The following is a 15,296-nucleotide window of genomic DNA, read 5'->3' as shown; positions in this document are numbered from 1 at the left end:
CACAGCAGCCGCTTAAGCCCCAGCTTAGCCAAGGCCTGGCTGGCAATGAGCTCTTACGTCTTTCCTGAGTGTTGGATCACACGATTGCCCCCCCCCCCCCCCTCCAGGCTGAAGGGGGACCGCCCCGTGCAGTGTGGAGACTACGACGGCCTGGTGGAGCTGGCCACCATTTGTGCCATGTGCAACGACTCCTCCTTAGATTACAATGAGGTAAGCCCCCCCAACACACTACTTTGCTAACCCTTACCTGTCCCCCCCCCAACGTACTGCTCTGCTACCTGTTACTGTGAGGAGTGAGAAGGCTGCGTGCATCTGCGTCTGTTTTCCTTCAGGTTAAACCCTGCTTTTCATGCTGTCTGGCTCTATCCTCCCAAACTTCAGTCGTTCTGGGGGTGATTCCATTTTCAGGCTGCTTTGGGTTCTGGTTACCCCAGTACATCCTGCCCCAGGCAGCTTTGGCTGTCCTGCAGGCATGAGAGGCCGACACCCCCCAAAGCACATGGTTAGTGTGACGTCGACGCCAGCTGAGGCAGAAGGGAGTAGTGTGGCCACGCCTCGCTGCTTTTCGTGAGGGTCGGCAGCAGCTGCTATTCAGAGCAGCGCCTCTCTCAAGAAAACACCATGACCATGTTTGTATGTAAAGCATGCATATACGCTCACACGCAAGTGGGAGACCAGCCATCCTAATATCACTGCACGTTTGGGCTCACTTCACTTTTAATGTACTCGGACCGTTTGGGACTATCCAGCACGTACTCGGTCAGCCTGACTAGGACTATACAGCACGTACTCGGTCACCCTGACTAGGACTATACAGCACGTACTCGGTCACCCTGACTAGGACTATACAGCACGTACTCGGTCACCCTGACTAGGACTATACAGCACGTACTCGGTCACCCTGACTAGGACTATACAGCACGTACTCGGTCACCCTGACTAGGACTATACAGCACGTACTCGGTCACCCTGACTAGGACTATACAGTACTGTTGTTAATTTATGATCGATGACTGTGTGTTGTACGAATGAGGTACTCCGTATGTCTTCTTTGGGGGAGTATGAAGATGCCCAGCTCCCTGAATCAGTCGCGCCGACATGAGGGTCCAGTGCAAACCTGACTGCCAGGCTCCTCTTTCTCTTTGCCTTCACGTGGAGTGGACCCCTGCCAGGCCCCTTAATGGCTTCCTGTTTTGTGAAATCTTAACTGCCATTCATTTTTCTTCCCTTTTCTATATCCTATTCTTCCTCTTTCCCTATCTAGGAAACACTGTTTTTTAGAATCAGCCAGCGGGCAACTTTTGTCGTGGGGGGGGGAGACTAGGGGCCGCCGCTGTGTGGGTGCAGTCAGCAGCTCTTCAGCACTCATGAATGATGGTTTTAATTTGGAAATGGCTCCACATGCTTTTGAATGAGACACACAATGAGACGTGTGTCTGCGTTCCATCGATTATCTAGATACAGACACACAGTCGGACATGGACACGCATGCACACACACACACTGTTCCATCACTTTATGGCTGATGTCAGCAGTCCCATCTCTGTCATCCTTGCAGGCCAAGGGTGTCTACGAGAAGGTGGGAGAGGCGACGGAGACGGCCCTGACCACCCTGGTGGAGAAGATGAACGTCTTCAAGACTGACCTCTCTGGACTGACCAAGGTGGAGCGGGCAGGCGTGTGCAATTCGGTAAGCTGTGGGGTGGGGGGGTGGAGTGGTACAGGTTTTCACAATTGCCTTAATTAATGACATTCAGAGAACTTTGTATGAAATCTAGCAAGACAGGTCTGCAGTTACCCCACTGCAATGACCAGGATGAGTGTATGGATGGACGGATGGTTCTAAATGCTCGAGGAGACTCAGTGTAGCAGCACTGAGTATCCATGAGCACTCAGAAGCATCCATCCGTCCAGTTGGACCCCTGTTTTGGGTGGATGGCGGCCGGAAGCTTCTCCGTAACACCCGTACCGAAAATGCCTGAAATTAAGCTGCAAGCTGCAAGTGGTTAATTCCAGGAAAAGCCCTTTGGAGCCGTCAGACCAGTGAAGATAAACAGGACCTCTAGCTTAGAGCTGGGTTATGGTTTATAAACTAAACCTCTGAGGCCACATCTGCCATTCAGCCGTGAAACACAGACTCGCTTTCCTCCTTGATCACCCCTGACCCACATCCTGAAGAGGGCTTCACGTCATCATTTTCCCCTCAGACTATGGAGACTGTCTTTTGCTGGAGAGATGAGACATTGCATCTTAATGCGTCTCGCTCGCTTTATCGGGACATCTGTCAAGGGTTTTTTGTGCCCGCTTACATCATCGATTAACGTCACACGTGTCTGGATGGTAGGTGAGCAGTGACAGCGCCCCCTTCACCTTCACCGAGGTGCCTGCTGTCGCAATGGTGACCCCTAGTGGTAGAAGACAGAAACACAATCCCATAAGCAGCATTAATAACACCTAGCAGATGTACCTCAGGCGATTGTTGGACAAGGGACCGTAATAAATGCAAGAACAAACACTGAAATAATCTTTATGTAACTGCACCATGGGAGTTACACAAGACTGTTTTAATACATGGATGAAATGTTTGCACTGCCCTGTTGAGTTAATTTTTTTCACATGAGCTCGAATGCATAGTCACCTTTTTTGTTGGGGATTTGTATCTAAAATAAGGTTTTATAAGGAGGTTAGATCTCACTTTTAATGGGGGGTTGAATCAAAATTATGAGGTTGAGAGGATGAATGAGAGACATGACTCATTCAGTAAACAAATATCAGCTCGGCTCCCCACAGAGGAATGTATGTGTATATATGTGTGTGTGTTTGGGTGCGGGGGGGGGGGGTGCCCATCAGACTGTTATGGTTATGTGAATCTGCCTCTTGGCCACACCCCATTCAGTGTCTGACCCACCCCTTCCCCTCCCCTCCCCCAGGTGATTAAGCAGGTGATCAAGAAAGAATTCACACTGGAGTTTTCCCGCGATCGCAAGTCCATGTCGGTATACTGCACCCCCGCCAAGCCCGGCTCCCTCAGCAAGATGTTTGTCAAGGTATTGGACCCCATTTAACATTTAGCACAGACATTCTAAAGAACACATATTAAATAAATGAAAAGATAGTGTACATTTCCATAGTACATTTTTGTACTGACACTTCTGTAAACTCTGTATATCTCGGATATTTTTTAAGTCGTTTTTATATTAGTTGAGACCAGCCTGTATGTTTATATGTACTTACGTGTGTGTCTGTGTGTGTGTTTGTATATAATGTGTGCATGTACATATTTCCATGAGTAAATAATATGCTGGAGAATTACTGTAATCGAAGTTATAATGCGTGTTTCGTGGATCGATTTTCAGGAGCTCATTTGATTCATCTCGTTCAAAGGCTCCCTTAGGACTGACCCCCACCCTTTTCTGTTAGGGCGCCCCCGAGAGTGTGATGGAGCGCTGTCAGTTCGTGCGGGTGGGCACCGGCAAAGTGCCCATGACCCCCGGCCTACGGGACCAGCTGATGGCACAGACCAAGGAGTGGGGGACAGGCCGCGACACACTGCGCTGCCTGGCACTGGCCACACGAGACTCGCCCCCCCTCAAGGGGGAGATGGACCTGGAGAACTCCAGCAAGTTTGCGGAGTATGAGGTCAGGAGTGGGCATTGACTTATATACATACCTCAAAGGCTCAGATCCAGTGTGTGTGTGTGTGTGTGTGTGTGTGTGTCGTCCAGGTATACCTTACCTTATGGGGACCAAATGTCCCCAGAACGTGATGAATACCTATTTTTTTTTACCTCTCTATTAACTCTATTTCATAAAAATCCATGACTGCAATGATAAAACTAAAAATGCTAAGACTCTGGTATTTTGTTTGGCTACTTATGGTTATGATTAGGACTAGGGTTAAGGTTGTCATAGTTAGCATTAGCAATTTTCCCATAGAAATGAATAAGCGGTCCCCAAAAAGATATGATTACACAACTGTGTGTGTGTCTGTGCCTGTGTCTGTCTGTGATGCTCATTTCACCGAGTTTGGACCATTATTGAGTCACTGACTGAGGAGGCGTTGGAGATTCTTTTCCCTTTATTTTGGATGAGGGTGAGAGTGTTGTACTCATGTCTCTTTTGCCATCTCCCCCAGACCCAACTGACATTCGTGGGCTGCGTGGGCATGCTGGACCCCCCCAGGAAAGAGGTGATCGGCTCCGTGCAGCTGTGCCGTGAGGCAGGCATCCGCGTCATCATGATCACGGGTGACAATAAGGGCACCGCCGTGGCCATCTGCCGCCGCATCGGCATCTTCGGCGAGGATGAGGACGTGGAGGGCAAGGCGTACACGGGCCGCGAGTTTGACGACCTCAGTCCCGAGGTCCAGCGAGAGGCTGTCAAGCAGGCCCGGTGCTTCGCCCGTGTGGAGCCCGCCCACAAGTCCAAGATTGTGGCGTATCTGCAGTCCTTCAACGAGATCACAGCCATGGTGAGTGACGGCCGTAGCCACATACGTACACCATCCTCATAACCATGCTGAATAAATGTTACATTTATTTAGCGAGTTCCAAGATATCCAGTGTTTTACATAAACAATATGGAGCCACTTCAACCACCACCACTGTGTAGCCCCCACCTGGATGATGCAACAGCAGCCATTCTGCACCAGTACACTCACCATTAGCTAAGGTGGTGAAGGGGCAGGAGAGAATTCACTAGTTAGATATATGGGATGATTAGGAGGTCAGATTTTAAAGGGTCACAGTGGGCAATTGTACCCAGGTCATCAGGGTACCACCCCTACTCTTTCGAAAGATGCCCATGGATCTTTTATGACCTCAGAGAGTCAGAACCTCGGTTATACATCTCATCTGAAGGATGCTGCCATTTTTATAGCGCAGTGTAACCATCACTGCACTGGGATCTACACAGACCACAGAATAGACTTCCCCTGTTGGCCACACTAACTTCTCCTCCGTCAGCAACTCAGCTTTCCTAGTTGGTCTCCAATCCAAGTACTGACCAGGTCCTGCTTAGCTGTGGATGGATTACCTAGTCTGAACAGCAGGTGGTATGGTTACTGACATCTGTATTGTGTGTGCAGGATTAGGCATCTGTTCAATAGCACATTTCATTAGACAGTGAACAAAACCATAGTCTAACAGCTAATTCCATGGGCATATGGATGATGGATGGATGGATGGATGGATGGATGGAACAGTAGTGCACTCTGGTACAGTATGCTAGACGGAGGTACCCCAGTGTTTATCCAGGGGGAGGCTTTAACAAATTCAAGACAACCTTTTTGTTTTGTTTGTGTTGTTTGTTAAATATGATGAATGATATTTCAAAATGACCCTGTACTACATGTACAGTGCAGAAGATGGATGACATAGGACATGATAGATATGGTATGATTGTGGCTACCTCTTCCGACCCCCTGCCCCCTCCCCCCAGACTGGTGATGGGGTGAATGATGCCCCCGCCCTGAAGAAGGCAGAGATCGGCATCGCTATGGGCTCGGGCACCGCCGTGGCCAAGTCGGCCTCTGAGATGGTGCTCTCTGACGACAACTTCTCCACCATTGTGTCGGCCGTGGAGGAGGGCAGGGCCATCTACAACAACATGAAGCAGTTCATCCGCTACCTCATCTCCTCCAATGTGGGCGAGGTGGTCTGGTGAGGGCTCCCCGCCGTCGTACTCACCAGGGCCTGCAATGGATGGAAGGTTCCTGAAGCCAGTTCCCCAGTCACTGTCTGGAATGAGATTTGAGGGCCTAGCTCTCTCTCTGGGTTTGGAAGAAGGTCCTTTTGAGATGTCCATAGGTAGACGTGGCCATGCTGTACGTTAAGACCCCCACGAAAGCAGAAAGCGTTTCTTGGGACCAATGACTAATGTGGATTGTGAGAATCCCCCAGTTGCTTACGTCCCCCCCATCTCCTGTGACACCCCCCCACAGCATCTTTCTGACTGCCATCCTCGGTCTACCTGAAGCCCTCATCCCCGTGCAGCTGCTGTGGGTGAACCTGGTGACGGACGGCCTTCCCGCCACCGCCCTGGGCTTCAACCCCCCCGACCTGGACATCATGGACAAGCCTCCCCGCAACCCCAAAGAGCCTCTTATATCTGGATGGCTCTTCTTCAGATATCTAGCTATTGGAGGTGAGGTCGGGAGTACGGGACCCCCAGGACTGCTGCCTGGCATGGCCATCACTATTGGTGGTGTGCAAAAATATTGGTTTTTCAATTTGTCCAACTCGATCTCGATCTGTAAAATTTATGGATCGATCTTTCAGGTTAATATGCATTTTTAAAAATGTTTTTCTGGTTTCTTTTCCATGATGGTTAAATCATACTGCAGCACAGATTTCAGTGTCACTTACTGTAAATGCCCGAGTTTATTTTTGCCCTCTGACAACAGAAGCATTACTGCACCTCACAGGCCCTGATTTTAGCATATGGCTACCTTAAACACAGTTAAAATGCCTAAAGCTCAACGGTCTGAAGTGTGGCCATATTCCACTAGAAAGAATTCCAATATTGGGATGTTATGTAAACGTGTTCATTTTTGTTTTTATTTATTTAGTTGACCCTTGTGTCCAGACCTTGAGTCACTAGTAAGCCGGAGGACTTTTTTTGTGTTGTTCCAGTGCAAACAAACGAAATGAACATGTTGATACCACAGTTTTCTGGTAGATGTGCTAGATTTTGTGAAGGAAGCGCTAGGATGCCTGTATTTTTGGCTGTACATGGCCATTTAAGAAGGCACTACCAGAACATGTGTGTGGACCTTCATACAAAAAAATATAAATTTTTTGTCACAGAGGGTTAACCCTCTGGAGTCAACGGCATTGTCAGCGATGCCTCGTATCTTTCTCATGTATTTCAGTTCATAAGTTGCTGAAATCGTATTGTAAAAACATAAAAAACCTGACTAAATCCGTAATCTGTCTTTTTTTCAAAACGTCAATTGTCGGAAGTATTAAAGTTTTTAAAATTTGGATAAATTGGAAAAAAAATTAACCATGTCACTTTTCTTTGTTTTACCTGCATCGGGGGCGTGTAGTACTGTCCTCACCTGAAGATAAATAGCCTCATTTCCGTGTATTCAAATCGCATTCGCATGGTAATTTGATGAACAGCGCGATCCAGATATATCCCCATCAGCGTTGTGGGGGGTGGGCGGGGGGGGAGAGAATGTGGCCAAGTGTGAATGGCTCATGCATACACATGAAAGTTGCTAAATAGTCAATGAAAGGAGCCCAGAAATAGTGACATGAGTTAGGTTTTCCTATTTATTTATCCAACTGAGTATAGCAACTACACCGTTTAGTCATCTTCATGTAGCCAGGACTTTGGTGATAAGATATCTGGGATCAAAACAACTTTTATGATGATTCTGCATGTGTTCCAAACTGCACTTTGCAATGTCTATACTTTGATGTCCAATTACAAAGTTCACATGAATCTGAAATACTTACAAAGTACATTTAATAAAGATGAGTGTATTGCCAAAACAAGTATGTCAGATAATTCATTTGCCATGAATTAAGTTTATGATATTGAATGAAATGTGTGACCATGCCCCAGTCAGTGAAAGTCTGTTCCCTACCCCTAGACCCCAGAGGGTTAAAGTTAAACTCCATCTGAAACATGGCATGCAAGTTTTAGACTTCACCATTTTTTTTTCAACTATTCTTTTTAGTTTTTTTTGTGCTTTGAAAGACAGATTGGTTTTGTTTCTCGGGAACTATACCCCTGTGTTGCTCAAGTCGAAAGAATTTGGTGAACTAGCCTTTGACCTTATTCATTTGTGCTTTTCACAGTTTGTTTCCAGTGATTCTTCTTTTATAAATTTGTGCTCCATTTAGACATTTTTACACATCTCTCTAAATATGGAACGCTTGTATAGTATTTCACATCTCATTCCTATTGAAATGGAATTGAATCATATCGTTAGCTTGTGAATCAGTATCTAACTGAATGGGGGCATCTGTACCAGTGCCCCGCCCTAGTCACAATGGCATCCTCTTGCCCCCATTGCAGGGTACGTGGGCCTGGGGACCGTGGGCGCTGCTACGTGGTGGTACCTGTTTGACGAGGAGGGACCTCAAGTGACCTTCTACCAGTTGGTAAGGGTGAACCCCCCTCATGGTTTGAGTATACCAGGTCTAATTACTGTGACTGTAAGAGGACCTTCCCCCCCCCCCCACAGAGGCACTTTATGCAGTGCACCGACCAGAACCCCATGTTCTCTGGCATCGACTGTGAAGTCTTCGAATCCCGCTACCCCACCACCATGGCACTCTCTGTGCTGGTCACCATAGAGATGTTCAACGCACTAAACAGGTAGGTGCAGAGGACGCCCACTAGCTGACAAGGACCGCTCTTACCATGCTGGGCTCCTCCTGGAGCCTTAGGTCAGGCTAGAAAGCTGGCTGAATCAGGAGGGGTTGGGACTCCTATGAGTGGCGCACCATGTCCTGGTCACGTGAAGTGGCTGGGATCAGCTTGTGGAAAAGCAGCCCTGACTTTAGTGTTTTTGAAGAGCAAACATTGGCAGTGTTACTCATTAATAAACCGTGCTGTTCTGTAAGGTCGAGGATTTGAAATAAACAAGTTACACGTTAGTTTACTGGGTACCTGGGTAGTTTACTGAAGTCATTGTGGAGGCGAAAAAGGGTCATGCATGGTACTATGGTATCCACCCCCCACAGCCTGTCGGAGAATCAGTCGCTGCTGAGGATGCCTCCCTGGGTGAATATTTGGCTGCTGGGAGCCATCATCCTGTCGCTGTCACTGCACTTCCTTATTCTCTACGTGGAACCACTGCCGGTAAGTGCTGCTGTATCTCCCGATAGGGGTAGCAGAGGCATGTCCTTTCGTGTGGAGGGGAACCGTAATCATGGTTCAGTCTTAATTACCACTCTTTATATCAGTCTACAGCCTAGTTTTGAGGAACACATGGGATACACCTGCCCACCTTGCTTTACAAAGGTTCGCTTTACAGAATTCTGTCTGGGTATTTTGAACTGAAAAATTTAAGCTTGGTTTGTTTAAGTAAGGAAGTGCTTATTTACCAACTTCTTGTGCAGATCTGTCAGGGCTCCAGGTTTTCTGCAGGTTCATAGAACCTGACTGCTGACTGATAGGCCTATGAGCATGTGACCTGCAGTCTGATAGGTCTAACTTTGACTTACTTAGTCCTCTGCTTTTCTGTCTCTTTTCCTAGCTGATATTCCAGGTGACCCCTCTGTGTCACTCTCAGTGGATTGTGGTCTTGAAGATCTCCTTTCCTGTTATTCTTCTTGATGAGGCCCTCAAGTACATCTCTCGCAACCACCTCGAAGGTAAGGCTGCCCATCCCTCGGATTCCTGCAAAGGCCTCACCGATTTGCTCGGCATGAGCCGTGAAGCATTTTGGCTCTATCAAGCCAGAACCTCTCCTGACGGTAAATAGCAGGATTAGCTTTGCAGTGAACTAACTAGCCTGAAGCGTAGAGTTGAGATCGCATGACCAGGCATGACACTCAGTCTGTTTGCTTTCTTCTGTTTTTCCTTTCTGCAGCCTAACCCTCCTCCTCTTGCCTGCCACATTAAGGTATATCCTTCCTTTCTGACTCTCCCTCTCTCTATCCATGCGTACTGCATACAAGGCTGCTCTTTCTCAGGCTAAAACAACATGGTCAGGATCCAGCCACCACGATGGCTCCTTCTGACTCCCACTAAAGCCATCTCTCTCTGGCCCCGTGATGGCCAGTCCCGTTTTCCACCTGAAACCTGCATCTACTACCAAAGCAGATGTTTTCAAGCTTGTCACACTGTTACAGCTTATTTTCCTGGTTGGAGCCTCAAGTGACATATGCCAAATGCAAAAGGAGCGCCTGTTTTCGTGTATTTAAGTCCCTCTTTCTAACAGCCAGCTTTGCTGAGGGGTTGCCTGGTTTCCCTGGGCAACCAAGAGCAGCCAGTAACATGGATTAATGGAGGCGTTGGTGGTGACATAGCAAGCTTTGAGCCAACACCAAAAGGTGTATTGTTAGTTTCAGTACCGTGTGACCGATGTGACCCAACACTAGCTTCTGGCAAACTGCACACTGGCCATGGGTTCCTGCAAGTATTTATCATGTATCAGTAATACTGGGCATCTGGTGCCAATGACGTATTGTAGCTCTTTGTAGCTAAAATGATCAAATTAACACAGTATAATGTTTATTTTTTTTCTTTTGTGGTAGTGAAGAATCCCACCCGCCGCCGCTGTAATTTTAAGATTTTTCACAAGTACTAGATAATAATAGCCGGTCGTTTTATTGTCTGTCTGTTAAGATTGTTTTATGCTTATCGTTCACAAAAAAGTAACTACCTGCCTACCAATAGAAGGCACTTCTGTGCTGGAGAGTGGAGACTACACATTACAGCCACAAAACATTTTCATTTTAGCAAGTGGTTTTATTTATGTTCACAAACTTGCTTGCATGTGACCATTTTTTGCTAGTAAGCTAAATATATTTGTTTATGCACACGGAAAATGGTTTAAGTGGTGAAGGCAAACATCTTGCGTCAGGGCACAAGATTCTAAAATATCAGGCTATATATTATACAGTGCCCTCCACAATAATTGGCACTCCTTGTAAATATGTGTAAAAAAGGGTTAGAAAAAAATCTACCCTTCAGTGAAGTAGCTTCATCTCACACTGAAAAAATAAGAAAAATCCAACCTTTCTTTAAAATAAAATTATTCAAAGAAAAACAAATCCTTCGTCAAGAAATAATTATTTTCAATAAAAACACATGTACCACGATTATTGGCAGCCCTGCTTTTAATACTTTGTACAACCTTCCTTCATCTTCTCCTATAACATTTAATAATAATTTCCAGGGGTGCCAATAATCGTGGCATATATGTTTCTTAATGAAAATTATTTCTTAATGAAAGATTTGTTTTTTCTTTGAATAAATTTATTTCAAAGAGAGGTTGGATTTTTCAATTTTTTTTCAATGTGAGATGAAGCCACTTCACTGAAAAGTAGATTTTTGTTCTAACCCTTTTTACAAATCTTTACAAGGGGTGCAAATAATTATGGAGGATGCTGTAATTCTCTGTATGGGTGAATGTAATCGATTGTGTGTCATTTCATTGAGACTTTGCAGAGTCTCCTCACCACATTGCTAGCCACCAGGGCCTTTCTGTGAGAGCCATGCTGCCCGGATATTCAGTACTCAGTACATAGAGCCCCACTGTTCGAACAGGTGGCCTGTAAGCTTTAGGATAGTCAATCATTGCTGTAATTGTACCTTTTTTTAATTGATTTCAATCATCAAAGTACCAGATGAATTAGAAACTGTGACGCTCCTTTGCCAATATGTATGGCGCCAAAATTACATTACAGTCTTTAAGGACACAGTACCTCTCCACACACACCCACCCACACACACACACACACACACACACACACACACACACACGCAGTGCAGGTAGCAGCCTGGTAATCTTAGCTGCATCATGATGCATTGTGTCTCCCTGTTTATAGAGCAGCCGCTGTACGACGATCCCCACTGACCACTGACCCCCCCCTCGTCTTTCCCACAGGAGAAGAGGAGAGGAAGTACAGGAACAACCGGCAGCTCAAATTCTAAAATTCCATTCACCCCTTTCCAGAAAGACCATAATCCCCCCCCCCCCCCCCCCACCGCCACTAGAAGCTTCACATGTTCAGCCACCACTAGACAACTGAATAGGGCTTGTGTGCATGTGTGTCTGTCTGTGTGCATCTGTGTCTTTCTGTGGCTGTGTGTGTATGTGTTTGTCTCGCTCTCTTTCTCTGTGTCTTTCACTCTGTTTGTGTGACTGTGTCTGTGTGTCTCTCTTTGTCTGTGTGTGTCTCTTGTTCTGTCTGCCTGTCTGTGTGTGTCTGTGAGTGTGACTGTATGCATGTTCCCCTTCACTACTGAGTTTCTCCTGAGTGCCCCTCCTCCACAGAGAGCCTGTATGTGGGGTGGGGGCACCCTCAGCCCACAGTCCCTGAATGAATCTTCCCGCGTTGCTCCCCAGTGTGGTGGCACCCAGCCGCTCACCTCTTTCTGCACCAGGTTTAAGCCAGATAACATCTAAACCAAAAAGCCAGTGTGACGCCCAGAGTCTGTGGGCTCTTCCTGTGCCTCTGGGCGCCGTTAAGGTGGACCTGCTCTGAGCAGCATCGCCACACTGGGACCCTCGCCTGCTAAGGAATTAGAGATCACCTTAAAAACCAGGAATGGACTTCGGCACTCTATTTGAATGTCAGAGTGGGTGGCCATCAAACCAGAATCTGCTCGGTGCAATCGATTAGGGTCCCCTCTGATAACCCCTGGCCCCCGTCAGCTGTAGATAAGAGTGCCGTCGAGCCTGATATTCCATTAGAGCCAGCTCTGTGACCCAGCCCACCCCCCAAGCATGCTGGGTAGTACAACACTATGTAGGGGCTGCTGGTGAGCATCAATCACGGGGGTGGGGGGGCGGTACCTTGGAACATGGCTGCTCTGAACTCCGACAGGCGGCTGGATGTTCCCCAGAAGAAGGGCGCCCCTGTGGAGGCCAGCTGCCCCTTTCACCTGGCCCACCCCTCTCCTTTTTCACTCCTTTTTGTGCAAAGCGCTGGGGGGCTTTGAGCACAGCTTCCTGCCTTTGCTTCTGGAATGTAGTCCATGTGATGCCTTCTCCAGCTTTCCAGTAGAAACGACATGATCAGATCCCGATATATGCGCACATAATTAAGAGCGAAGACTCCGCACCCTTGCCCCGCCCCCGCACGATTCAGGTTCAGTCACTCAAGTCTCCTCCAAATGCAGTACAGTTCATTCTGTTGTTTTTTTTTACTGCTGTATTTAAATGCTTTTACGTGCATTAACGTGGGTATTGTTAAAGTGTGTGCGTGTGTGTGTGTATATATACACACACACACATACATACATGCATACACATACACACACACACACACACACATACAGCTGACTGAATGAGCCCTGGAGGTTTCTTTTGCTGGTATTTTTAATGTTATATTTGTAATGTTTTTGCCTTAGTCGGGTGCTGCTTGCGCTTGCAACCTGTGCCACTGTGTTAGCGGAAGCAAGGTGACGCCATGTGACCAAAGTCCCTGGTGATGTCGTTCAGAGGGCATGACAGGAGCGCCTCTACTGGCCAGGTGTGAGAACAACATCTGTAAATAACAATAATTGGCTTCTGACCTTAGAGCAAGAACACGAGAAGGAAGGCAGCTCCAGGTCAGGGCTTATGTTGCGATTCTTGATCGCGGAGCCCTGCTGAGGCTAATGCAGTGGCGTAAGGCGATACGTGTCGTGGTTAGCCTGCACGTGCTGGGAGGTGCCCCGGGCTGCTGGGCTGCTCGAAATGTGCCTGAAGCTTGGAATTGTACAGCTTTCTTATTTACTACTGAACTCTCCCATTCTGTACAGAAAAAAGGATTGCATGGAACCTTGTTACTGTAATTAATAACCTATACAGTATATAATATTTAATTTTTTAATAACTAACTTACAAACGGTGAAAGAACTGAATGAAAGTTTTATTTTTCTTCAAGCACATGGCATATTGGGATGTAATTTTGTAGAAGGGTTGGTTACTCATCGTTACCGCTTCTGTTTTTAAAGTTGTTTGGGTTTGTGTCTAATTTTAGGGGAGGAATATGTGTATAATAATAATAGTAATAATAATAATAATAATAGCAATTTGGTTTGGCAATGAGATTGTTCTGGGGAATTGTCTGGCTAACGTATTGATGAATTTTGGGTAATGAAGATGTGCTTTTTCTTTGGGAGGTCTGTTTCTTTGGGAGGTCTGGTCACCAGTCTTTAGCTGAGTCTCTTTGTCACCATGGTTTGTCACCCGCTAACGATGGCATCTGGTCACAGATACGGTACGCTTCTGAGTCGGTGCTGTAAAGCATCGCTAACCACAGCCCCGAGATCTCGAGTGACCACCCCCATCCCACCTCCGTTACTGGCTTTGATTACAGAGTGGGAAAATAAAAGATTCTCTCCATTGCCTTGTTAAGAATTGTGGACACAATTTTATATATGAAGAACATTAAAAATAAAAATTATTTATCTTGTTATTTATTCAGAGCCTGTTTCTCTTTTTTCCACAAATGCCTATATATTCTTTGAGAATAATGTTTTGGGTTTGTCCATCCAGCCATTTGCATTAACAGCTCATACATTAGTGGTGTGGTCATTTTACATGTAAATGACATTAGTGGAACAATGTGGCCCTGTGGTCTATTATACCTTCTTCATTTTTGGGAACATCCCCTATCCTGCAAAATATACTATGATATGTTGGAAAATTCAGAATTTAAAGGTGTTGCACAGCCATGGTTGAATTAAATGTTCATTGTAACAGATAAACAAAAAGCCCCAGGTTACTGATTATTCTATCAAATTAGTTTTATCTGTCATGTTAGCTTGTTTAAAATAAATATCTTATATTCTGTACCTTAGATCAATTAAATATATGCTGTGTGGCCTAAAGTATTAGGACACCTGGCCGTTACACCTACAGGAACTTTTATGACGTCCCATTCAAAATCCATAGGCATCAATATGGAGTTGGTCCCCTTTGTGAGCATTTGTGAGGTCAGGCACTGATGTTGGACGTGAAGGCCTGGCTCGCAATTTCCGTTCTAGTTCATCAAAAAGGTGTTCGAAGGGGTGGTGAGCAGGGCCCTTTGTGGGCCAGTCAAGTTCCTCGACAAAAAACTCAACCTAACGTCTTTATTTGGTTTTTGCACTGGGGCAGTCATCCTGGAACAGAAAAGGGCCTTAACCAAACTCTTCTCACAAAGATGGAAGCATAGAATTGTCCAATGTCTTGGTGTGCTGAAGCATTGAGTTCCCTTCACTGGTACTAGCCCAACTCCTGAAATATAACCATATGATTATCCCTCCTCCACCAAACTACACTTGGCACAATGCAGTCATGCAGGTAACGTTCTCCTGGCAACCGCCAAACCCAGATTCATCCATCAGACTGCCAGACAGAGAAGATATTTCCAAAGAACATGTTTCCACTGCATCAGAGTCCAGTGGCAGTGTGCTTTACACCACTGCATCTGACACATGGCATTGTGCTTGGTGATGTGAGGTTGCATGCTCAGCCAAGGAAGCCCATTCCATGAAGCTCCTGGCACATCGTTGTTATGGTGGAGTTAATACCAGAGGAAAATTGGAACTCTACAGTTATTGAGTCAACAGATCATTGGCAATTTTGACACACTTTGTACCTCAGCACTCGCCGATCGCCCTCTAAGTGGTGAGTT

The 15,296-nt window shown here is 46.4% G+C and overlaps 1 protein-coding gene across 2 annotated transcripts in view; it reads left to right on the top strand.

The window, feature by feature from the left end:
• The window catches only part of atp2a3 (ATPase sarcoplasmic/endoplasmic reticulum Ca2+ transporting 3), a 39,287-nt gene extending 25,190 nt beyond the window's left edge, over window positions 1–14,097 (top strand). The window contains exons 10-22 of one of the 2 annotated variants that reach the window (XM_049016452.1): window positions 108–210; window positions 1,559–1,690; window positions 2,931–3,047; window positions 3,421–3,639; window positions 4,136–4,471; window positions 5,440–5,660; window positions 5,942–6,144; window positions 8,029–8,114; window positions 8,198–8,331; window positions 8,700–8,817; window positions 9,215–9,332; window positions 9,551–9,583; window positions 11,573–14,097. In XM_049016452.1, coding sequence (XP_048872409.1) covers window positions 108–210; window positions 1,559–1,690; window positions 2,931–3,047; window positions 3,421–3,639; window positions 4,136–4,471; window positions 5,440–5,660; window positions 5,942–6,144; window positions 8,029–8,114; window positions 8,198–8,331; window positions 8,700–8,817; window positions 9,215–9,332; window positions 9,551–9,555 — 1,792 coding nt within the window. In that variant the 3' untranslated portion in view covers window positions 9,556–9,583; window positions 11,573–14,097. The remainder of the gene's footprint in view (window positions 1–107; window positions 211–1,558; window positions 1,691–2,930; window positions 3,048–3,420; window positions 3,640–4,135; window positions 4,472–5,439; window positions 5,661–5,941; window positions 6,145–8,028; window positions 8,115–8,197; window positions 8,332–8,699; window positions 8,818–9,214; window positions 9,333–9,550; window positions 9,584–11,572) is intronic. The other variant, XM_049016451.1, reaches the window with a different exon arrangement.
• Window positions 14,098–15,296: the final 1,199 nt, after the last annotated feature.

Source organism: Brienomyrus brachyistius, chromosome 6, assembly GCF_023856365.1.
Source record: "Brienomyrus brachyistius isolate T26 chromosome 6, BBRACH_0.4, whole genome shotgun sequence".
Classification (NCBI taxonomy): domain Eukaryota; kingdom Metazoa; phylum Chordata; class Actinopteri; order Osteoglossiformes; family Mormyridae; genus Brienomyrus; species Brienomyrus brachyistius.
The sequence above is the reverse complement of the archived record's forward strand: the minus strand, read 5'-3'. Positions and strand labels throughout refer to the sequence as shown.